This window comes from Pezoporus flaviventris, unplaced genomic scaffold (genome assembly GCF_033815535.1).
Source record: "Pezoporus flaviventris isolate CSIRO_AGI_PZ_B2104156 unplaced genomic scaffold, CSIRO_AGI_Pfla_v1 ptg000006l, whole genome shotgun sequence".
NCBI lineage: Eukaryota > Metazoa > Chordata > Aves > Psittaciformes > Psittacidae > Pezoporus > Pezoporus flaviventris.
In genome coordinates, this window is record NW_026892554.1 from 10,507,804 (window position 1) to 10,531,732 (window position 23,929).

General features: G+C 41.1%; 1 protein-coding gene across 1 annotated transcript in view; it reads left to right on the forward strand.

The window, feature by feature from the left end:
• Window positions 1–23,491, forward strand: part of HOMER2 (homer scaffold protein 2) — a 59,996-nt gene extending 36,505 nt beyond the window's left edge. Inside the window, exons 3-10 of the mRNA XM_061446858.1 lie at window positions 3,981–4,112; window positions 10,890–10,982; window positions 12,267–12,406; window positions 13,839–13,995; window positions 15,753–15,863; window positions 17,766–17,846; window positions 19,239–22,065; window positions 22,142–23,491. Of these exons, the coding sequence (XP_061302842.1) occupies window positions 3,981–4,112; window positions 10,890–10,982; window positions 12,267–12,406; window positions 13,839–13,995; window positions 15,753–15,863; window positions 17,766–17,846; window positions 19,239–19,427 (903 nt within the window). The 3' untranslated portion in view covers window positions 19,428–22,065; window positions 22,142–23,491. The remainder of the gene's footprint in view (window positions 1–3,980; window positions 4,113–10,889; window positions 10,983–12,266; window positions 12,407–13,838; window positions 13,996–15,752; window positions 15,864–17,765; window positions 17,847–19,238; window positions 22,066–22,141) is intronic.
• The last annotated feature ends 438 nt before the right edge of the window (window positions 23,492–23,929 follow it).

A 23,929-nucleotide genomic window follows, 5' to 3' on the forward strand; every position in this document is an offset into this window, starting at 1 on the left:
CCAAGCTGGCAGAACCCTGTGTGCTGCTCCAGCTTCACTCCCTCTGTGCTCCTGCCAGCCAACACACGCATTCACCTTATGTTAATGAAACAGTGACTTGGGAAGAGGTCTTTTTAGGAGCTACATTGGCTTTTCCCCTTTAGTGCACCGTTTGATACGGGGAGTGTGAGAAGGAAAACCTTGAAATACCTGAAGCATCCCCCAAAAGGAATGGCAGCTGTATATATGGGCACTGCTCATGTATTGGGAGGAGCATGGGCTGACAATACGTTTTTTTTCCTTCTATGCACTCAGGTTTTCTTGTGACCTCTCCCTGCTTGATTTATTTGGCAGTTTCTCTCCGTGGGAAGGCAGCGGGGTGGGTGTGTTACAGCCTATGAACGTTCTGCTCTACGCCAGCTTATTTGCATTCACTTTTATCTGATGAATATACCCGTTGTGTTTCTAAACGTCTGGAGTAATTTCTGGTTGATGTAGCACTACCTTGTACTGCGAACATTCTTCTGTGCCATCTTCAAATAAAAACTTAGATTTGTCAAGGTTGTTTTTCTCCCAGAGGAAGTGAAATTAGTACGAGGTTTTGTTTGGCTTATGTGGATGTTCCAGGAATGTTTGCCATCTGATCTGCTTGCGTGTGGATGAGAGCAAAGGCAGATATTTATTTTTTTTAAACCGTATGTAGACAGCTGAGTATTATGAATGAGTTTGTTATTCTATAAGGTGCTTACGGTGTTATCTCCTCTTTGCCTTTGTCTTTAGGGAGAACTCTTTAACCACTTCAGGGATTGACTACATTTGATTAGAGAGTAGTTTGCCTTTTGAATCCATTACCCTGGATGAAAGTCTGTAAGTTTATTCCGATTTCTGATGCAGCTGGAATTGCACCATGTGTGTATTATAGGAATGACGTCCAAATGCAAAGCTATTTCATAAAAGCCCATTTGAATTGATAAGTGTCCTTTTCTTACAGAATTATAATACTGGATTGCAGGGATGGAAAAGAGCCTGCAGGCTCATCTTACCCATGGCAGCTTTCAAATAGTGCCCTTTCCCTTCTGCACCCTTCCTCTCAGACCCTTTTTCTTTTGAAACTTGAAAATTCTGGCTCCTCCTTTCATATAAAAAACCAAAATTTTCATAGTTTGGTTGATTTATCCTGTTGTAGTAGCCACAGATTGTTCCCCTGTCTTCTGCCCTGCCTGGAGACCTTATGCCTGGGAGATGAAGAAGTGGTGGGGAGTGCTTTCCTTCTGGTCTCACATAGCCAAGAGTAAGCCAGCTTTGGGAAGGGGATATGCTGGGTTGCCTGACAGGAGGACAGTCAGTTTTGGTTTTCATTGTTCTTTGAAATCATAAAGCCCTTTCTTTCTCCTAAACACAACCAACATGATTGTTCCCTGGCCAATGCGGTGTCTCTGTTCTGAAATAGTGAGCAGCTTTCCATGGGAAATGAATGCACAGACTGATGTTCCCAAAGTTCAGTGTTATGACATCTTCCTGCAAGCGTGATGGGGCAATGAGGTCATGATGGGGAGGAAGACTGGGTAGATAAGTGCAGTGTACTCACAGAATCCATCTCCTCTGAACTGCTTCCATGAGCTCTGATTTAATCTGCTAAGCTTTTACTTAGGTTATTACTTCTCTGTAGGAGCATAGTGTTTCTGAAGTGCCTGACTGACAGGGAGATTTAAGGGAAGAAAAGGCAGAGCCAGCTTCCTGGCAGTTTCACTAATTGCAGCTTATTATAAATTTAACAGCTGAACTGTCACTTTCCTGAAGGTGTGTGATCACCACAACCTTCTCTTGGATTCTGCACTGGCTATAGAAAACTTTAACTTCTGAGGTGCTAAGCTACTGTCGTGCATTTCATCACTCAATGAGGTGTTCCTTGGTTTACAATTTGCAGGCTTCATTATTCCTTTTATCACATCTTTGGTAATATTGGACTGTGGTCTAAAATATATCTTTGGTGTGTTTCTTCATGTATTCGCATTTACTGAATGATTATTGTGGGAGGTATGGAAGTTTATTCTTCGCAGAGTCTGCTTCCAGTGAGTGAAGCTTTTGCCTTTCAATAGAGCAAGTCATTTTATTAGTTTTTTCTCTACAGATGTCTAATTTGATAGGCACAGTAGGGCTGAAATGATACCTTTTTCACTTGAAATTTCTGGATATTTCAGAGCTTCTAAAATAAATCCTGTAACTTGAGAAACCAAACATTTGTAAGTAGTTCATCTGTCTGCGGTAAGGTTTTTAAAGAAGAAATATACATATAGCACTTTCCTTGAAGTTTTTGGAGAGCATCCTGATTTTTGGGGGTTGGTGGTAACTTTTCCTCCTGTTCTGGTTACTCTCTATATCATGCAATCGTTGTATCTTCAGACTTAATTTACACTGTCAAACCCCTACCTCTCTGAAATCAAACTTAGATTTTATTTTGGCTGCGTTTCTGTTGTGTGACTTAGCCAGAGGACAGCACATCTGGGCAGCTGTGCTTACACCTTTACCTGTCAATTGGCCATTAAAAAGATGTTTTGACCCTGAAAGCTGATTCTGTATGGTGTGTGTTGGCCGGCTGGTTCCAGAGCCACCTTTGCCTTGTTCTTGCCCTGTTTATTCCCATGCAAAACACAATTTCAGTGGTACCAGCCACCTGGCCCTCCTTTGCCTTGATCCTTTGGATGAGACTTTCAGTGGTAGGAAATGGCAGGGCAGGCAGGAAATTGTGTGTTTATTTGGAAGTGATGATGCAAAAAGAAGGAACCTCTGAAGTTGAGGAATGTCTAAGAAAGCAAATAAAAACATCAGCACAAAGGTCTGAAGTTAGCGGGGGACAGTGGCAAGGAAAGCTCTTTCTCTGGTAAATATAATTCACACTTTTTGCTAAATGTAAATGATAGCTTAGGAAAAAACTGCTTGGAATACGTAGTAAATGATGTTGCCAGGATACTTCCTGATCATGTTAATTAAACTGTCCCACAGATTTGGCTTAATTACTGCATAATTTGCATATTGGAAGTGGTGGTACGCATTACTAAAGAAAGCTCATATTCTGTTAGGAGAAAAAAACATTGTACATGAATTAATTTCGAGGGGAAGGAGTTCTAGACTCACATAACGATGTATCTTGAAAATGAAGTTGAGATTTTTGATAATGACCTGACATATATCTCAGCCCTTTTTGCAAGATTACATTTTATGCTTGCTTCTCTAAGTTCCTTTGAGACCTCATCCCAACAGCTTTCCTCTTGTTGGCTATTTCTTTAATTACAAGAACCACTGTTGCTTTCAAGGTTGCTGGTAGTGAAGCAGATTTTAGTTAACTTGTGTAAAGTGGCAGAATATTTGTCCTGAGGCCCACATTTATGCTGAATGTTGGTGATGCGCTTCACCACGCTCCCAAGTTAAACTCACTATTAAGCTATCAGTTTCTTCTTATAGAATCACACAATTGTCTTGTGGTTTTGTTGGTTTTAATTTCTGACATGTCTCTGTCATCCTACTTGGGGAGGCCCAAGGCCAAACGGAGAAATGGTGAAATATCACTTCTGTCTTCCAGTCTGAGGGCAGGTGTTGCTGATGGACGCCCTGCTTGGAGGCCTTGAGCTATCCCCGGTGCCTGGTGGGGTGGCAGGAGAAGCCATGTGCCTTTGTAACACTGAAAAAGAGGGGTTTGCATCTGCATTTCTGCCAGGGTAATTTTATAGCTCCTGTCCCTGCTGTTGCTTTGAGTTCAGTAACGTTTCTGCAGGCATGTTTAACTGCAGGACTGTGACAGTGCTTTGGATAAAGAAGGCAAAACATCAAAACTCCTGCATGACATAAAAGATTGAAACTGGTTTGTTTTGGGAAAAAAAATCTTCTGAATACAGCAATTTCCCAATTTAGACTGCTAATTGCTTTGGATGATATTGTTGCTAGGATATGCATTTCCAGTGTGGCTTCTACTTTTTAATGCTTTTTGATGTGTTTTTAAACAGGTGATCATAAACAGCACAATCACACCTAACATGACCTTCACTAAAACGTCACAGAAGTTCGGCCAGTGGGCAGACAGCAGAGCAAATACTGTGTTTGGTTTGGGCTTTCCTTCCGAGCAGCAGCTGACAAAGGTAATGGGATGCACTGAATTTTGGCAAAGGCTGTCTTGTTTCTTATTAATGAAGAACTGCATATATCTATCCCACTCCTCCAAGCTGCATGCTTCTGCAAGTCCTCTTCATCCATGCAAGTTGCCTACCTCCTATATTTACCCAATGTCTGTATATGCAGGAGCAGGCAGTATTACAAACTCTGTAGCCAAAACTACAAATTAAATCTGACCACTGATAATGGTACTAGGAGATGATCTTGACGGTATCTTGCCCAGCATTGCTGAAAGCAGCTGTGTTTTCAGATATTTACAGAAATAACCTGAACTCTATAGTATTTTTTTGGCATCTCCCTGGCTTATGTGCTCATTTCAGCTGAAAGTGGCACCAGAAGCAAAGGGAGCCACTGATACGCCAGGACAGTTGGCATTAGGGTTGCCTAATGTGTCTGGGGGGAAAGAGTTGCTGTCTCAGCCTCAGAAATGTACATCTTGATGACGTGCCCCCACTGGTAGCTAACTGAGGTAAAGGAGTTACCAGCCCCCAGGGCTTGCAGGTGCCCTTGTTTTGCAGATACCGCTGCAGTGGTATCTGCAAAACTGCTCTCAGGAGGCTCAGTAAACTGATCTGGCTTAAAATAATACTGCATTTTTGGCATTTCAGCTCAGTGATGTGATTTGCAGCCCTGACTCAAAGCTGCTTTATCACAGACCTGAGGAGGTGGCAGTGAGTCGTGGCAGTGACGGGAGGATGAGCAGCCAGGGAGGTCTGACTCCAGGTTTGCTGGCAAAGCTGCCTCTCAAAGGGCAAACCTGGCCATGGGCTTGGTATTAATGCAACACTTCCCTGGCCCAGGGACTGGCTACAACAGCACACTTGTAAAGTCTAGAGTGCCTCTTGTCATGAATAACCAGCAGTTTAAAATACATCCTCTGTCATTAGATTAGTGCTTTTGCCAAGTGACAAGTAGCTGAGATGTTTGGTCATGTAGTAAAAAAACCCTACTTATCTAACACATAGTTGACACCTGAAGAATGGCTACTTGGCACTGGGTTTTGTCAGTTACCTAAACACTGTGTCCTTGGGCCTGGCACGCAGACTCTCATGTTGTCATCCTCTTGTATGCTTTGATAAGAAGAGAATCAGGATAACAAGATGTTTTTGTAGTGTCTAAAATAGCAAAGGCAGACCATTGCAAAAGGAGGATTTTTTAATCAACTGAATTGCTATAGGAATTTATTTTGCTATTTATAGGAATTTATTTATACTAATTTTATTTTACTATTTTAGTAAATAAGAATTTGTTGGGATTTTGCAATTTCCAGAGAATCGTAATTTTTGCAAGTATTTCTTAAAGCATATTTTGCTTTTCATGATAAATTATTTTTGGATTTGGGATGTCCATAAAGGTGCCATGGCAACAATCTCAGACCACCCAATAAATCACATGCAAAACTGTTCTTTTAAAAATGAGGTGTGGTGCTGGTTATGTTTTATGATGTTTATACAAGTGTAGGGGACTGCTCATATTCTTTGTCAAAGAGGTGTTGGTAGTAACTAATATGTAGTATCGGAATATGGGAGGATTATGGCAGACCTGGGGGAGCAGCTTGTTTTGAGTAACGGATAAGCATGATACAATGCAACCACTGGACACCAAATGAAAGAATTTAGCACCGTTAGATAGTAATTTGTGACTGAAGTCACACATCTGCAACTGTATAGGTGACCACAGGGTGCTGGCTGAGGTTAAACCTACACCACGTGCCGCATGGAGCCAGTGGTGCTGAGGCTGGCTCAGAGGATGAGAGGCATAACGAGGCATAAGAATCATTTGGAGGTCCTTGCACTCCATTCAGAGAGGTTTTACCATATTGTCAAAAAACGTCCTAACATGTGCTCAGAATAAATTTAATGCTATCAGAAAGCATCTCTCTAATGTTCACGTGGCCACACTAGAGCCAAGCTGTAAAACATGCCATGTGGGCACAGGGCCCTTGGCACCAGCTGTGTTTCTCTGTAGATTGGTTTGCACATCTGTTTGCACTGCACGATCTGTTGAAGAGCACATTGCCCACAGTAGAGCCTTCTACTTGCAGGGAAAGGTTTCCAAATCAGCAGAAAGACTTTTTCTTGTCAGAATACCAAAGAGGAGCTTAAGGGGAGCACTTCTGAAAATGGCACAAGATGGTCTATCAAAAATAACCTAATAATCTGACAGTTACCTACCTGGAAAATATAAGAAAATCTGTTTTATTGCTACCATGCAAATCAGTGGGACAAAGGTACCTCTTATCACCCATGCTCCTCAGTTTAATTATTGACCCATTAGTAAGAAAGATCAGAGATGGTGAAGAGATTACAGAAGCATAAATGTATTAGGAATAGTGAAATAAAATTTCATTTTATATTGATATCATTATACTTTTATAAAAGAAATTAAAGATTGCCAGTTTTACTGGAAATAATTGAAACATTTAGGAGTTAGAAGGACATGCTAAAACTCCACTAAACCAGAGATCAATAGCCCTGGCTTTAAATAATTAAATAAAGCTGAAATATGTCTGCTGAAAACAATGAATAACAATGAGACAGGAGAGGAGGTTAGCATGCCTAAAAACTTCTGCATGTTTAAGTATATTGGTTGGCCTAATAAAAGATATTGCCTCTTTGTAATGCCTTGCTTCTCTTGAGATACTTAAGCATTAATCCATACCTATAGGGAAAAGCAGTTCAAATTAAACATGAGCCATTAATGAAAATTGCATTCAGTGACCCAGTAACCTAATTACCATTCACATTGATTGGGAGAATCCCAGGGCTTAAAGTTGGTGTCATATTCGGGGTCCTTTTTCCCTCTTGCAGGACTCGCTGACCCTCCTATCCCCCCTTCCCACCCTGTGCCTCTAAAAGGTCTCAAGACATTATCCAGTCATTGCTACAGCCAAATTGAAACAGGAATCAAAGGAGAATTAATGGTGTGCCTGGGTGTGGTGAAAAGGCAGAGCTGGTGCTGTACAGGTAGTGATGTATTTTGCACATGAAGTGGTTAAGTAAAGTTTCTGCTATCATTCAGGATGCTTCAATGCAGACGTGCTACCTGAGGAGCTGTAGGTAGTCAAGGGCACAGGGACAAGGATTTATACAGGTGAGAAACCAGTAAATCCAGACTTTGCACATCAAAAAGCAACTGCACCAGCCTCTGGGAAGCACTGGACTTTATTTCCATCCATGCATGCACATTCTGTGTGCAGTATTTGCTGTCTGCTTTGTTACAGGGGAGAAAGCTCGGAGCAGAGCCTTCCCTTACCCCAGCATGCAGCACAGCCCCTAGGTCCAGCCTGGCTGTGCTAGAGCAAATTACTGGCCACTTTCTGGAGTAAATAGTCTTGTTTGTTGCTTATCTGCCTGGTACTGAGGGCAAACCACAGGCAAAGCGACCTGTGTGTTGTGGGTCACAGCATGGTGGTGCTCCCCAACAGGAACATCGCATCACCCAGCCTTCTGCAAACTGAGAGGGCGATGAAATATTTATGAGACTACTTTGGGTGGGAGCAGCTGTTTCATCTGACACTGGCACAATTTGTCAGTAGGAGACATAAAATATAATGCCAGATCAGGAGCTTAAAATTTATGCATACAAAATAATGCTTTTTAATGTATAAAATGTTAAGAAGGTCTATTTAAATACATATATTTTCCCAGGTTCCAAGCAGGCTGCAGATGTGAACAGCCTTTAAATAATTTGTGCAATGCACAGTAGCATCCTGGAGTCCCCATTAAATTTCACTGGGCAAGGCTCATAATCAAACAGTGTTTATGGGCTGCAGCAGCCTCAGACTAAAAGGCTTCATAAGTGTTGGTAGCAGCAGATCTTTTCCATATTGCAGCTTAGCCTCACTGTTTCCTGTGACATGGGAAGATACATCATATAATTCATGATGAACTATTGGAGTGGTGTTTAGTTGGCATTTCTCCTACTCTGGTCTTTTTCTTCCTAATTTTGGGGAACTTTGTCTGCCTGAGACCAGTGGTGGAGGAAAGGGAAGATGAAGGCAGTAAAGATGAAAGGAGGAATATGACAAGTTTTTTTCAGTTGGTTTGGGGTATGTATAAGTTCATTGCCCCTTGATACCATATTTACCATGATTTCATTTACTAAACAGAAGATTAATTCAGTTATTAACTAGGAATTTCACATATAAAAAGCACTCTCTATTGTTGCAATTGTTTGATAGCTCAAAGTCAACTTGGATCTTGGAAGTGCCACATGGTTTTGTAGTATCAATTATTTGCCAATTATTTATGTTTGGGACAGAAGGAATCAGTTAGTGGAGAGAAAGCATCTCTCTAGTGTCTGCCAGTGATTAGACATTGTGGCTGTGCAGTCACTGTCAGAGACAGCCTCGAGGTCTGGGTAGCTTCAGAAATGCCTCTTCTGCTCCTGTAGCAATTAGCGTTGGTAATGTTCTTTGGGCTGTCACCACTGTGTTGCTGTGCTCAGAAGAGTAATCAAGTGAAAGGCTTTAATTTCATAACAAGTCAAGTGATCTTCAAAGTAGCTTTCAGAAATGGACTGTAAGTAAGATCTAGCAGGTAATAATTAGCTAAGAATGAAAACAAAGCAAAGGCAGTCTTTCACCACCATTTCTGAACAGCTGTCTTTATGTTGGTAGCAACACTAAAAATGAAAGGTAATATTTTAACTCTTAAAGCCAAAGATCTGACACTAAAATGGTGAAAAATTCAGTTATTTTATATTGTTTCTAAAAGCAAATGTGTTAAATACATGTGTTGGTGAACTAGAGACATGACTGAAATCTATTGTGCAATGAGATCATTATTGGTTTTATGTTGAAGATTAGCTTTGTTCAGTCATATGCAATTTTTTATTATGGAAATGTGGAATAATGCCCTTTTCTCCTCCACTCAAATAATTTCTCACAGCAGTCTCCTGTGTGCTTTATGAAGATAGCTGCAAAAATACAATTTGATAGATCACTTCCAATTCTTTCTGTTTTTTCATATTTTGTATAGTCCATGAAGAGCCCTCATAAATTTTTCATGCTTGCCCATAAAGATTTATTGTAAAAGAGAGACTCAGAACAGCCCTTTACTATTTCCAAGAAATCCAAGTGTAGAACTCATCGTTGACACAATATTTTAGAAATAATCAGTTTGTAATAGCTATTTTGTCACAGCAGGAGATACATTTTGTGTAAAGGTGGAGTTAAATCACTTAAGGCAGGAATGTAATGGAGTTGTTCCTAACGATCTTTATAGTGTTACAAAGGTAATCAAGTCATTTGTGTGTGTAGTGACTGCACATGCCATCAGATACCAACCACTGCTACCCAAGAGCACATATGTTGCATATGAAATTTCGGCTGTTGTATAGAAAACAGTTGGATTCCAGAACTCAATCCAGTTCTTGAGCATCGTCACAGGCCATGCTGTACACCCCAAATTTCATCCATGGGGTCTGAGAATGATGTACGTGGGTTTGTTGGAGGTTTCCATTTGTGTGTGTTACACAAAACACAGGTTCCTCCACATATAAATCCAGATTTCTCTTAGACCAGTTGGAGAAGATTTGTTTCACCAGTGTTTATGGTCCCAATATTTTACTGAGAGAGAGCATGCTAAATACCTGCTGTAAATCTGTAAGTCAGAAGGCAAGGTTAGTAAGTGGGTTATGATTCTTCCCATTCCTTGACTATAAAATGTGAATTTTTCATGCATTTATTTACAATTTTGTCATAAATGTTCTGAATTATCTGAGGATATAATGTCAATCCTTTCATCTGCGAACTGCGCAATAAAATACAGATATTTATATTTTTACTTTTAACATGTCTTTCTAGCATTTTGAGTTTCTCAAAACCGAGGCAAACAAGACCAAGGTGTTTTAGCAGAAAGACAGTTATCCATTCTCATGCTGGATGCATCTTAATTAAAAAAATAATGTATTACACCTTTTCTTCCATGTTTGCAATCATCCTTTCAAAACTTTAAACACTGCTTGAAGTGTTTAAAACCCTGCGGTCCTGATGGACTGTGATAATACTTGTATTTCAAAAGTGCCAGTCTGGCTTCAGAGCAGATGTCCTATAGCAACTTGTAGAGATTGGGATCGTTACTTTTCATCTTTATCATTCTTTCCCCTGCCTCCCCCAGCTTGATATAACCCCCTTACAGGATGCATTCGGTCCTTTCCCTGAGGTCTTCTACCTTTATTTCATTTTTGCCATGAATAAGAAAATTATACTGGAAAAGCTGTGTTTTCACATGGCCCCATCATCCATTCAGATCTACCTTCTCATTTTTTGTATCTCTTGATAATCCCTTGCTTGCAGCCTGCAGAGGAGCTCATTTGCATTCCTTAATTTAATTGACTTGCTTTTAGGAATAGAAGACATTGATGATTTTTTTTATCCAAACATATGCCTTTTATACTTCCAAATTTAACAGACTGTCAACACCAAGTGAAACGGAGGAGGGGGAGGAAATAAACAAAACCAAATCAAACCAGGAGGCATTAACAGCTCCTTTTTCTCCATGGGTTTTTACCGTGACTGGCCAGAGCTGCAGAGATGTCCCTCTTTTAGAAGCACCCCCATACCTTTTGAAAGAACCTCCCTGCCAAAGAATTTAAAAGCTTTTTTCTTGCCAAAAACTTTTAAATTATCGAAATTAGTTGCTCACTTTTGGAGATCCATTACCCACATAAACACAGTAATCTGAATTGTTTAATAGATGATAAATCATTTTGAGAAATATCTTTCATGCTTTTTCCAGTTTGCAGAGAAATTCCAAGAAGTAAAAGAAGCTGCCAAATTAGCAAGAGACAGATCTCAAGAGAAAATTGAGACCTCAAGCAATCATTCCCAGGTTTGTAATTTAGCTTTAATGCCTGTACACATACAGGACAAATAATTTAAAGTTAAATTTTCTAAATGGACTATAACCAGCTTCTGGCAGCAAGCGTGAAGTTTATAAAATGGAGATTGCCAAAGGTAATTGTCAGCTGCTGGACATTAGGATTGTCACAGGAATATTTTTCATCCATCCGTGCTCTTTGCCTTCATTAAAATCTAGTTTCTTTCAGCAATTCTTGTGCTGTTATAACTTATTTAATAACAGAGAAAGCCATACATCTTTTGGTTTGTACTGTTACACATAGTTTGGGTCACTGGAAAGTAAGTGAGTGTAGTGCTTCAGCAGACAGTAAATGAGATTGATCGAGATACTTCTTTTTGTCATCTAATCTACTTTTGTAGGAGTTTGGTTTGCCAATGGTGAGACTGACTTTTGTGGCCATAGTGTTTCATTGCCTAGGTGTGACTAATGGAAAGCTGTGGTGTGGGAACAGAGGCAGTGCTTTAGTGAGTAGTTGGAAGAAGCTTGTGTGGCGTATTTGTACAATGCACTTTTCTAGACAGCACATCTTGATACAGCCAAGTGCCTCTTGTCTAGGGAGATATGGGTTTCTTACAAATTGAAGAAATTGGGTGTTGTCCCAATCTGTCTGTATGTTTAACTTTTATTTCATAAACACTGCATTAGGCAAGAATGAATCCTGTTCAGTGGGTGTTCTTGGCCTGGGCTAATGTTTGGAGGAACGTTAGATGAATTTTGATCAGAAAGGAATTCAGATGCGTTATTCACATACAAGAGTGAACTAACCCTTTATGTTGGGTCCACAAATATTAATCTGAGAGGCTACTTTGAATACTCATTTTTTTAAAGACTTTGGTTATAGCCTTTATGGTTCACCTTGTCCTTAGTTGGTGATCACCGGGCAGTGAATGAATGGTATCTCTATGGAGAAGCAGTGCCTTCGTTTTTTGTTTTTCGTTTGGACTTTGTGTGCTTCCAGATGCACTGTATTGTTTCATTATCTTAAAAAAAAACACCACAAGCCTTGTCATGAAAACACTTAAAAATATTTCAAACACTTTAAACTGCCATTTTGTATTAGCATTATATTTTTTTCATTTTTTTTTTAAACAGACCAGCTTTGCAGCCAAGATGTAAAGGGTATGTGTTTGTTCTGCCAGGAGAGCATCTGCAGCCTAGGTCCCAGCAGGGTGGTGTGGGCACAAGATTACAAAGAAATTGATGTGGTGGGAGATGCAGGGGACACCCGGTATTCATTTGTGTGTTGTGCTGCAGGAATCTGGACGTGAAACACCATCTTCCACTCGAGCATCTAGTGTGAATGGGACAGACGATGAGAAGGCATCACATGGAGGTCCTGCTGAGGCACATCTCAAGTCTGAGAATGATAAATTAAAAATTGCTCTAGCCCAAAGGTGAAGTTCCCTTAATACCTAAATTGCATTGGAATAGCATGCTGTAATTATCTGATGGCTAATGAGATTAACAGAAATTATTCAAATATAATTGCATTAATTTAAAATGATACAACAGAATGGATGAATGAGCAGATTTCAGCAAGTACCTCCCAGTATGCAGTTGAGAGATATTTACCATTTAGTCTTTTCCTGTTCTACTTCGTGATGAAATAAGATATCTTTTACTCTGCTCATGCCAACTCTCAGAACCACCTTCATTTGTGAAGTTTTTGAGCTACAGAAATAACATTAAAACCATGGGGGAGCAATTGCTGCTGATAATTATAAAAGGGAATGAACTCAACTGGAAAAGTTGAAGTAAGAAATATAATTTCAGCAGTCTGCTTAGAAGTCTTAGGGGAATGTTTCTAAAGCTGTGGACAGTGCCCCTTGAAGCCACATTTTTTGCTATTTGCTTTGATAAATTAATTTGAAAATGCTGAGAAGAGTAATTTGCAGCCATAGTGGAAACACAGGCATTGGAATATGCAAAGTTACAACATTAAAATAGAATAGTTCTCTGCTGGGATCTTGCCTTATCTGCCTGTTGCATGTGAATATATCTGTCAATGGAAATACAATCTATCAGGATCAGGCTACTCTTAAGCTATTTAAATTAAGGCAGCAGCACCGCAAGCAGCATTACCCATATATTATGCATATATGCTATCTGAAGCACACCATCTCTCTTTATTGACATTTCAATAGAGTAACCTATTTCAAATCATAACGTTTGTGCATTCCTCCTGCTGAAGACACCTCCACAGGCAAGTAGCAACTAGAATGGAGGGAGTTTCAAAGCCTTGCTTCCATTCACTCTATTCTTGTGCTCTATACTGCAGCTTGAAGCTTTGGGGAATGAGTAGTTTAATTCTTCAGCATTATCTAACACTTTTGTGTTTAAGGCTGAACATTAAAAAAAAAATCACATCTAGATGGTGTCAACCGCTGACATCTTCTGTTCTGAACTACTATATCAGCTGCAAATGTGTAGTTGCTTTGTTGCATGGGTACCACATCCCCAGGCCTGCAGTGCAGAGGTACTTGGTGAGGCACAGCCACATGTCTCTGGAGGTGGGCAGAACGTGTTTGCAATGGTGGAGATCCCAACTGTCAACCCTACAGCCTGCTTCAACAGCAGGACTTTTGCTCCTAACACACCGGTCACTGTTGCTGGAGTTAATAGATCCCTGTGTTTTGGCAGAGACAGTCAAATTAAGGCTTATGTTCTTCTCAGGCAGGCATTACGTACATAGGAATATTCTTGATCTTATAACAAAAAATTATTGGTCAGCTCACACCAGTGGTGGGTGAGTTCGCAGTCAGGTAAAGAATAATGATGCACAGGTTTATCAGGTGAAGCCATCTGATGGTGCCCTGTTTTTCTCAGTTCAACCAACGTGAAGAAGTGGGAGACGGAGCTGCAGACACTGCGGGAGAGCAACGCCCGGCTGAGCACAGCGCTGCAGGAGTCCGCAGCCAGCATCGAGCACTGGAAGAAGCAGTTCTCAGCCTGCAAGGAGGAAAATGACCAGCTCAGGGGCAAGGTAACAGAGCATACCCACAGGAGAGCCATCTCTTCCAGTTAGCTGATCCTGCTGCTGCTCTTTCTCTTGAATCCCTGCTGCTTTGTGTGTTAGGAGACAGATTTTGTCTCGGAAAGAGAGGTGGGCAGGGGGGGTTTAAGGCAGCTGTTTCCCTCTGCACACAGTGGGCACGGAAGTTCGAAGGGCTGGGGATCAGTGGGAGGACTGGTGCTGCCACGTTGCATGAAGCTCCCTGACTCTGGAGTTCGAAGACTTAGTGTTAGCAGGGGTTGCTGGCCAGGGTGATAGAACAGTAGGGTTTTAAAAGTGAGAATACTATTGCATATCCCTCTCAAAACTCACTTAAATACTGCCAGATGATGAATGAGCAGAAGGCGTGGTTTATGGCCTGGTTGCCCATAGGAAACTAAGCTGGGAACAATACAGTATTAGAAACAAATCCTGACAGTGGGCAGGGGAATGAGGACATCAGTTATGTCTGTGAGCTGGGTCCTCCAGCACTAATGCTGGGCACATCAAGAGGCATCCTGCGGCAACCTTTTTGCAAGGCAGATACTCTCTACCTATTTGCATGTATTTTGGGTGTGCACAGTGATAATTCAGAGTCCAGTCCAGAGCTGTATTAACTGATGTTACATTACAAAATAGTATTAGTTGTTACATGGTTTGCGTTCCTATATCCAGTCTCTTTTGGTCAGGGGAGAAGTGAGAGACTGGAACAGAATGTTGTAAGAAAAGACGATTTATTGCAGTGTAGTTTTTTCGTTTTCTGTACTGTTGCACAGAAAAGTTGTTCTCATTAACATTAGCTGATGAAACATGCCACGTCTCAGTAGCTGTAGCCTACATACGAAAAGATTATCAAAACCCTGCCTTACTACAGCTGCAAAGTCATCATACCAGTGACTAGCCAGGCTGTGCAGCAACGCTGTCTGTGTAATGTTCTGTCTTTCTCTACATGAGAGGTTTTCTGAGCTTTACTCCCAAGTAGGCGCCTTGCTTGGCGCTCGTGCTGCACCACTGCAGTGCCCTGGGAAGTTCCATCTCCTTTATTAATTGGGTCAGAATTTTTTGCATATTGCTCTACCTTCAAATAAAGGAAGTTATAATCCCAAAGCAACATGAAGCTGAGAATTAAAGTGCGTACTTTAATGAGCTGGCCCATCTCCTGAGAGCAAAGCCCAGAGCTGGTAGCAGAACGTATGGAGAGAGCAAAGCACATCTCTGGGCAAGAGAACAAAGCGGCATACGTTGCTCTGGATTGCTTCTCTCCCCAAAGTTTTGATGATGTGTCTGTCCCTTGAACTCCAGCTAGAATAATAAGCAACCCCTGAGGAGGCAAAGCTGGGAGCACCAGAGAGATTTCTTCTCCTTGCTGTGTTAAGAAAGCCCATCCCTTATAGTCTTGTGTTGGTTTCGCAGAAGTGAAATGCAGATTTTATCCCCAGCTCTGCTTATTTTAGCAGCTCAGTGTTTTGTGCATTCCTGAGTACTTATATGAGATACTGTGCACGAGAGAATAAACACAGTCCCGGGGCTTCCTAGTGGAAGCGTAAATTGGCTCTTTTTAAGGAAAGAAGCGATAGTTTGAGTGCAGTGAGTCAAGTGCTATGATTTAGGAAACAGATCCATGACAAATTAAAATTGCCCATGCTTCCCTCTGTTCACTGGAGCAGTGCCCATTTCCATCAGCTGGGTTCTGCCCCAGATTCTCAGAAATCTGAGAAGTTTCACCTAATGTCTGACATTTCTTAAAGATTGAAGAACTGGAGGAACAGTGCAATGAAATAAATAAAGAGAAGGAAAGAAATGCACAGCTGAGTAGACGTCTCCAGGAACTGGAAACAGAACTTCAGGACAAAGAGCTGGTAAGTGCCCTGAACCCAGATATTACATGCTTTAGAGTTTGATTGGGTCTGTCTGCTTCTGACTTGGAATGTAGATTTATGGGCTGGCTCACCTACAGCCAGAAGCAGCCCAATTTCTCCGGGTGTTGCCTGTTCCTAGTTTTTTCGTGTACAGCTCCTTAGCAACAGTTTGATAGAGTCCCTCAGTCTCAGTTTCATGACGTATTTTGTGCTGTGACAGCACGCTTTAATTTGGCAGGGGTTAACAAACATGATACTTTCATATACAACATTTTACCTCTAACAGAAGAGCTCAAGTGGTGATACTTGTTGCCTAAAGCCAGACAGATGTATGCAGAGAACAGTTTTGCCAGTCCCCATCCCAGAATTCACGTAGACATCAGCACCATCATTAAAAATACATCATTTACAAAATCATATGGCATTTGTGTAACAAGTCCTGTTTATTTTCCAGATGGCTGGTAGTCTTCAGCTTTGCCATTTTACAGTGTCCCTCTGATCTCAGGACTAATGCCAAAAGTGAGAAATTCAGATTCACTTGGAGTACCCTGGTTTGTCCTTTTGACATACAGGGTGTCCATTTTTCTAAGGAGAATGATACTGATGGCTTCAAGCCCCTGAACAGTGGTGAAAATAATGGGATCCTTGTTTTTTTCCTTCATTACAGTGACCAAATGCTCTGTGCTAGATGAAGAGAAAAAGCTTCCCAGCAGGTGCAATAAAGTTTGCCATGTGCCATTGCAGCATCTCTGCTGGTGCTCTTAAAAGCAGTGCTGTTAAGGGGTTTTAAGATAGCACAAGGAAATAGTTTAGGGAGATGGATTTTGATGAAGATTATGAATACAATCTTTTTCAGCCCCATATTTCAAAGGAAAATATTGTGCTTTCTTCCCAACCTTTCTGTGGTAATAGCATGTATAATAACCCTTATATTCTGCTAGTGTTTTCTTCAAGGTTCACATTTTTACAGTACCAAATGAACCAGAAAATTGATTGACTTGTGAACATCGTGTACCTATCTTCCATTTACACTGTCAGTATACCGACTTGTTTTCAGCCTGCATACTCACATTAGCAGGTGCTTCATTAGGTCTACACCACCCATATGTAACCTTTTTCATGGTCTGCAATTCAAACCAGCATGAAGCCTGCTCATGGACATTGCCATGCAAGAGGAGCTGCTGATATCCTCTTCGTGTAGGAAACGCAGAGAGAAAAATGTAAAGACATGGGAATCAGGACAGAGCTACCTAGTGGAGTATTTATATTTATATATGTGTATATATATGTGCGTGTATATATATATATGTATATATCATGTGCCATATACTATATATAGTGTGTCTATATATACACACAGTAATATACGATATATAGTAAGTATTACAGTATAGTAGTTATATATGTAGTAAGCATATATAGTAGAATATAATTATGTTTTGAGATGTAAGCTCCGTGGCATTATTTGTGAATATACATATGTATGTGCACGGTAGTGGGCACAACTGAAACACAGGAAATTCCAGCTGAATATGAGGAAGAACTTTTTAACTTTGAAGGTGGCAGAGCACTGGAACAGGCTGCCCACAGAGGTTGTGGAGTCTCCTTCCCTGGAGATATTAACAACCTGCCTGGACATGATCCTGTGCAGCCTGCTCCAGATGACCCTGCATTAGCATAGAGGTTGGACTAGACGATCTCCAGAGGTCCCTTCCAACCCCAACCATTCTGTGATTAAATGATGTGTTTTGGAATGCAGACATTCTATTTTGATTATTTTACATCCACATACTTTGCAGAATACAATAGAATATGCAAAACCATTTCATAGTCCCAAATTTCCATTATGTTTTAAATTGAAGCTTGCACTAATGTATTTTTTTTTTCTTTATGCTTTCAAAGGAACTGGAAGAGCTTCGAAAGCAGGGTGAAATTATACCACAGCTAATGTCAGAATGTGAATCTGTATCTCAACAATTACAGGTACAGTTAAGCAATTAAATTAATTTTCAAATAGTTGATACATTTATTTTTTCATAAATATATGCTTTTATCTGTTCAGACCTCAGTGTTTGGAGGCAAAAGAGCTCTAGTTTGTAAAATGTTAATTACATGCAACATATACCATGCCCTTCTCAGCACAGGAGTAAGTAAATAGCTCCATTTCTTTGCCTTGCTGTCTGCAGAAATTGGTTTGCCTGGGATTGTGCTGCCTGTATCTCCTGCGGATTCCAGGCTATCCTGTATCCCATATTTCTGCTGGCCTGGGCTTGTGGAACCGTACCACAGCCATGTGTGTGTGTCGAGCAACACACCAAGACCTGCGGCTAATTGCCGCAGTGCACCAGGGAAGGCTTTTTGGAAAGAAATGGATGAGCATGGTTGCACATAACCAGGGAAAGGAGTTCACCTGAGGATGCATTTACATGCTGTGTCATTCCTTGCCAGCATCAACTAGCTCGCTGTGGCTTTGTTTTGCACAAGTAGCTGGTCTGCCGGGGGGTGCTCAGACAGACTGGAGCTCACTGGGCTGCTGGAGCCCTATCCAGGCAGTGGCTGGGCTTTGGGCGTCACTTGTTAAAGTCAGGGCTTGTGCAAATGCAATAAATCAATACATGAAAGGAGAGCAGATGTAAGCAGTATCTCATCAACGAAGTAAAATCCAATCAAATAAGCCATAATTCTGATAATCTAAAATCATTTAGAAGGCTGCTGAGGAGTGCAGATACTGATATTGTAAAAACACGAATTTCGTTTGGTTCAGGGTGGTAAAGTATGTCATCTGTGGCTTTTGATGAGAATATGTGCTTACATGTATGCAATAGAGAACAATAGGCAGAAGAGCTAATGAGAGGGGAAAATAATTGAATGAACTGCAGCAAGGGAGGTGTTACATGGGGGCCCTGTTCCTTGCACTAGTGCTCACAGGGAGTTGAGCTTTAAAAAACACCAATAAATCCAAAGGTGCTGAATAAAGCAATATTATTCCTCAGACAGTATTTTCTAAGCTTGTTTTCCAGTGTTAAACCACCATAGATAATACTGTATATAATTGGTGGCACAGTGTCTAATCCTGCAACTGTAGCAATGACAGAAATATATGCACAGTGCACGACTTAAATCCAGCTGAATTTTAAGATATCCACCAAGTGACAAAATCTGATGCAAAGCATCTTTTCCAGTTAATATGTGTCCTTTCCTGCGTGGGCTTTCTTTCCTTTTCATCTGACTAGCACACCACTTGCTCTTGTTAATCAGTTTGCAGAAGTCAGAGCAAAACTTTTACAGCCCAGCTGTCATTTATTGCTTTACCCTACTAAATGCTGTTCATCCTTCTTCTCTATGATTCATCTTATTGTCTCTTTTGTCTTTAAGGCTGCTGAGAAAAAGAACAAAGATCTTGAAGAGAAAGTCAGAACGCTAAGGACAGAAGTGGAAGAGAGCAAACATAGGCAGACCAACCTTAAAACTGAATTAAAGAATTTTTTAGATGTACTAGATGGGAAGATAGATGAATTACAAGATTTCCGACAAGGACTGTCTAAACTTGGGGTTGACAATTAGATGGCAATAGAATTTTTTTTGTAATCTAGGGTCTGGATGTTTGATGTTTTGTTGATCCCAAATGTGTGTTTTACAAAATATAACTAGAATGTTCCACTTGTTTGCATTGGTTTTGTACATAGAGGCTGCGAATTTGCTGTGGGGGGTTTGGGATTATTTCTTTCATCTGTTTGTTTATTTTTCAAACCAATCGTGCTGCTCACTGAATTTTGTTGAGATTAGAAACTTCATATATTGCTGCTCTGGTTTCGTGGGGTTGGGAACAGGTAGAGGGTTCCGTCTCAGGAATCTGGAACTAGATCTACCTTAAAATGAATATGCAGTTAGTTGTTGCAGGGAAATTTATATCTTTCTTAAGGGCTGTTGCAACCATAGAAACAGAAAACTAGTCTTTTTCTTGTCCGGACTATCGGCAATCCTACAACATCAACTTTTATTCCTTGGTGGAGCAGACAGAAGATTAGAGATTAGCTGGAACTCCTGCAGTGTGTAAAATGTGCCTGTGATGAGCTTCAGTCAAGTGAATCACTTCACACAGATATCAGTATCTTTAGGGACCATGTCAATCAGGCCTGATTCACCAAAAAATAAATCCAGTGGATATCAGATGAACTCCGATACAGGTTGCATGTGCTTGCCTGGACCCATACAGCACAAAGTCAGTGACATAGAAATGTATTTCAGCTCTTCAAGTCAAGCATCTTACTCCGTAGGTGAGGACAGCTTCTCTTGCTTGGCAAGGCCATCTCTCCTTGGCCTTCAGTTTTGAACCCACATAGTTCCATCATTATGTGCATCTCTGAAAAATGCCCACCTGAGTCTTGGGACCAGATATGTATTTTAGAAAGTGACATGTTGCTGGCTTCCACACAGGGTGCATGCACCTCTGTGCAACTTGATCACTGTTGATTAACTTCTGCAGTAGTGAAGGGGACATTGATCTGAAAAGCAATACAAGGTTTCTTGAAGATGATGCTCAGAAGCACGTTTCTGCCCAGGAGTCTGGCAGGGTCATGACCACGTGAAATCAAAATCCTTTCCAATGATTTCTGTATTCTCACCTTGCGTGTCTTTGACAGTAGGGTGGGAACTGGTCACAAAGGTAGACTGTCCAAAAAAACCCCAACCCAAACAGCAGAAATGCTGTCGTATGCTCAAACCGGTTATTCAGCAGCTCTAAGCATGTGTTGAGAAATGCAAGGTCATACACTGGGCTCCAGTGAGAAGGAAGTCCACTTTGTCACAGACAGGGATGTAAAAATGGCCAGAGAGGAGAATTCAGACCAAGTTTTGCTCTTGCCCCTATGACTGCTTTCAGCTTCTTTCTCTTCTTTCTCCATAACATGGTTTGAGAATCTTTTTACATGGGATCTGAATTAATTCAGGAGAGAACTTTTGTTTATGTGACATTATTATTTGCTTAATTCAGGTGAAAGCTGAGTTAAGCACAGTGTTAGTGCATTCCAGCAGTGATTGCTAAAAAATGGTCATGCTTTACTTAGGGGCTTTTTTGTTTTCTCAGCAGATCTCAATTATAAAAGTGACCTTTAAAAGAAAGGTGAGTTATTATGAAACATGCATTGAATATCTTTTACACATGGATATATAATCCCCGTGCTGGAGATAGGTTCTGTCTGCAACTGTCCCTTGAATTTTTATCTGTTACCGTTGCATTACCTTCGATCCCTGGTTTTTAGACTGGACTACTTTGTGCATTTTCGCTTTTACTCCTTTTAAACAATGATGTGAAGCCAGGACCTTGCAGAAGCATTGTGACCTCTTTAAAAAAAAGTGTTGTAGGCTCTTGATATTTAAAAATAAAAATACAAATAAAAACACAAATAAAAACCAGGTCCATAGCATGGAGGCGTGTGAAAATTAGACTTTGCCAGTAGGGAAGAGTCAGCAGTTGCATAGTGTGGGGTTACATCAGACTGCTCAAAACTGAAAATGACATCAGAAACTCTGTGTGGTTGTGCACAAGTAGTCTGCATTTTTAGGCTTTTTATTTTATAGCAAGTCAGATAAACACCATAATTTCACAGGAAGTTAATGGTCCTGCTTCTCCTCTCCTTCCATGCTGCTTTAGAGTTCCTGAACTGCAGCTGATCCCTGCATCACTTTGGAATCACAGGATAACACAACTAAGAGCTGCAGTACAGCCAGTCAGGGGCCTCCTCGTCAACAGTGGTTTATTGCTTTTGCACTGAGGACCCTGCTCCATCTTCTGGCTCCTTTTTCTTGTTGAGCAGTCTTCGTGCTTCCTTCCTGGTTTTAACACAAAATATGATTTTTAACAGGAACCTGGGTAGATGGAGTTAATCTAGATTTTTTTTCTACTTTAGCTGGGTCTATCTCAGATCCAGTTCGTTATGAATGTATTAAGCCACTCTTAAAATGCAAGAAAAGTGTTTCTATGGGACTGCATCGATTTAACAGATGGAGCTTAATGCTGGTGCATTAAACCAGTGCATAGCTCTGACATGGGTGGTTATTTCTGGGTGCTTCGTGCCCACCAGAGGAACGGTGGGGGTGTCCTTAGAGAAATCTCTGCCCTGTCTCTTCTAGTTTTGTCCCAAATGTATGCTTTCCTTATCTGCTACTGCTCTGAAACTGAGTTGTTTGTTAAGGAAACTGAGTTGTTTGTTAAGGAAACCGAGTTGTTTGCTAAGGAAACTGAGTTGTTTGTTAAGGAAACCAAGTTGTTTGTTAAGGATAGAGCTATATGCTGTGAGAAACTCCACCATCCAAGGTCTTGCTATAATTACCTTCTTTCTCTCTTTTTCCTTCCCAACAGCAGTAAATTGAGAGCTTCTATGTATAATCACTTTAAAACCTCCCCCAAACTCCATCTCTTTTAACCTTTCTGCCTCTTTCACTGTACTTTTCCAAAGTGTGCTAGGAAGAGGCAGTGGGTGCTCTCAGAAGTGTTTGTTTGGATGCCAGCCTGGCCTCATTCCTGCCCCAGATAGGAGCCCCATGTGCCTGCTGGGTGGGGACCATTGGTCTCGCTGCTTATTCCTTGATGCTCTGTGGTGGCTCAGCAATAACCCCTGCGTGTCATACTGTGACCTCCACTCCTCAGGGACTCATCCCAATGTTGAAATGCCTCCTCCTTCCCAGTGGGAACACCAAGGCAGCCAGCCTTCCCCCACCAAAATGCCTGCACCATCCTACGGATGCATTTATTCCTCTTTTTGTGCTCCCTGGGGATTCAGCCCATCCCCGTGGGCACCCCAAACCAGGAGCTGCACTCAGCTGGCAGCCACCTGCTTAGGGATGGCCCCAAACGCTGCTGGGGCCAAGAAATGCTCATCCCTGTCCAAAAGAGGGCCTACAGAGCATGTTTTTATTTGTTATTAAAATACAGTGCCGGGCAAACCCTGGTTTCCCCATGCCATCAGCAATGAAGTAGGTCATCGCTCCATTTCCATTGAGCCTGAGTGGAGGTGTCTTTATACAAGGTGTATCTCAGCTTGGGCAATCAGTCATGGGTTGTCTTTCTGGACACAGTTTTTTCCCTCTGCGTGGTTGATGGCAGGGTCTATCCTACCTCAGTTACATGGTCTTTTGTTAATAAGGGTCTTGTGCTTGGCACTTCCCATGCTGATACCTGTCAGCTGCAGCACCGCAGATCCCACCTCACTGCCCATCCTGCCTGCCCGGCCCCAGTGCCAGCAACAAGCTGGTGGCTCTAGCAAGAGAAATCTGTGCTGGCCTCTTCTGACACTGAGTTAGAGAGTGTCTTAGTGCCTTCCAGGCTTACCAATGCGATGTTCCTTTGAGCTGGTGTTAGAGCTGCTGAATAATGGTGGGGTGGTGGTTTTTTGGTGGCCAAAAAGAGAAACAAACAGGTCTACTTTGTATTAGCACAAAGCCTAAAAATATTCAGTGACATAAAAATACAGGGACGTAATTGTTTCTAAGGGAAAGAATGTTCTGTTAGATCTGTTATTTCACATTTTGGAAAATGACCTTAGTCTCATCTTTGAATAAATTATTTCCAAATTAAAAACTGAGACATTTTTTCACACCCCAGAATAAAGGAGGTTAACCTTCTGCTCTTTCTCTGCTTGGCTGGATCTTTATTTGCTGATTTTGACTCAACTTCACAAATAGTTTTTTATTTGGTTTAAAAGTGCATTTTCAGCAAAATTAGTACTTTTCAGTGTTCTGTCTACATCTAATTGGTGTCTCCTTTACTGTGTGAGCTCACTGGAAGGAAACTGTCCCTTCTGTAAGAATTCCAGTGCCACCTCTCACTTTCTATATTCTGGCATTCGAAAGATGCCTTTTTAAAGATAGATTTACACTGGGTGCATCTGTGCCCAGAAACAAATGTTATTTAGACAATGCTTGTTTTCCAGACAACACCTGATTTTATTTTAATGTGAGTGATTTAGGGTGAATGCTTTTTAAAGCTGTTCAATGAATTAAGAAGGGCAGGAGTGGCTTTTGCTGTTCCCCCTTGCTCTCCCTGCCACTGCCATTGCTTTGGAGGA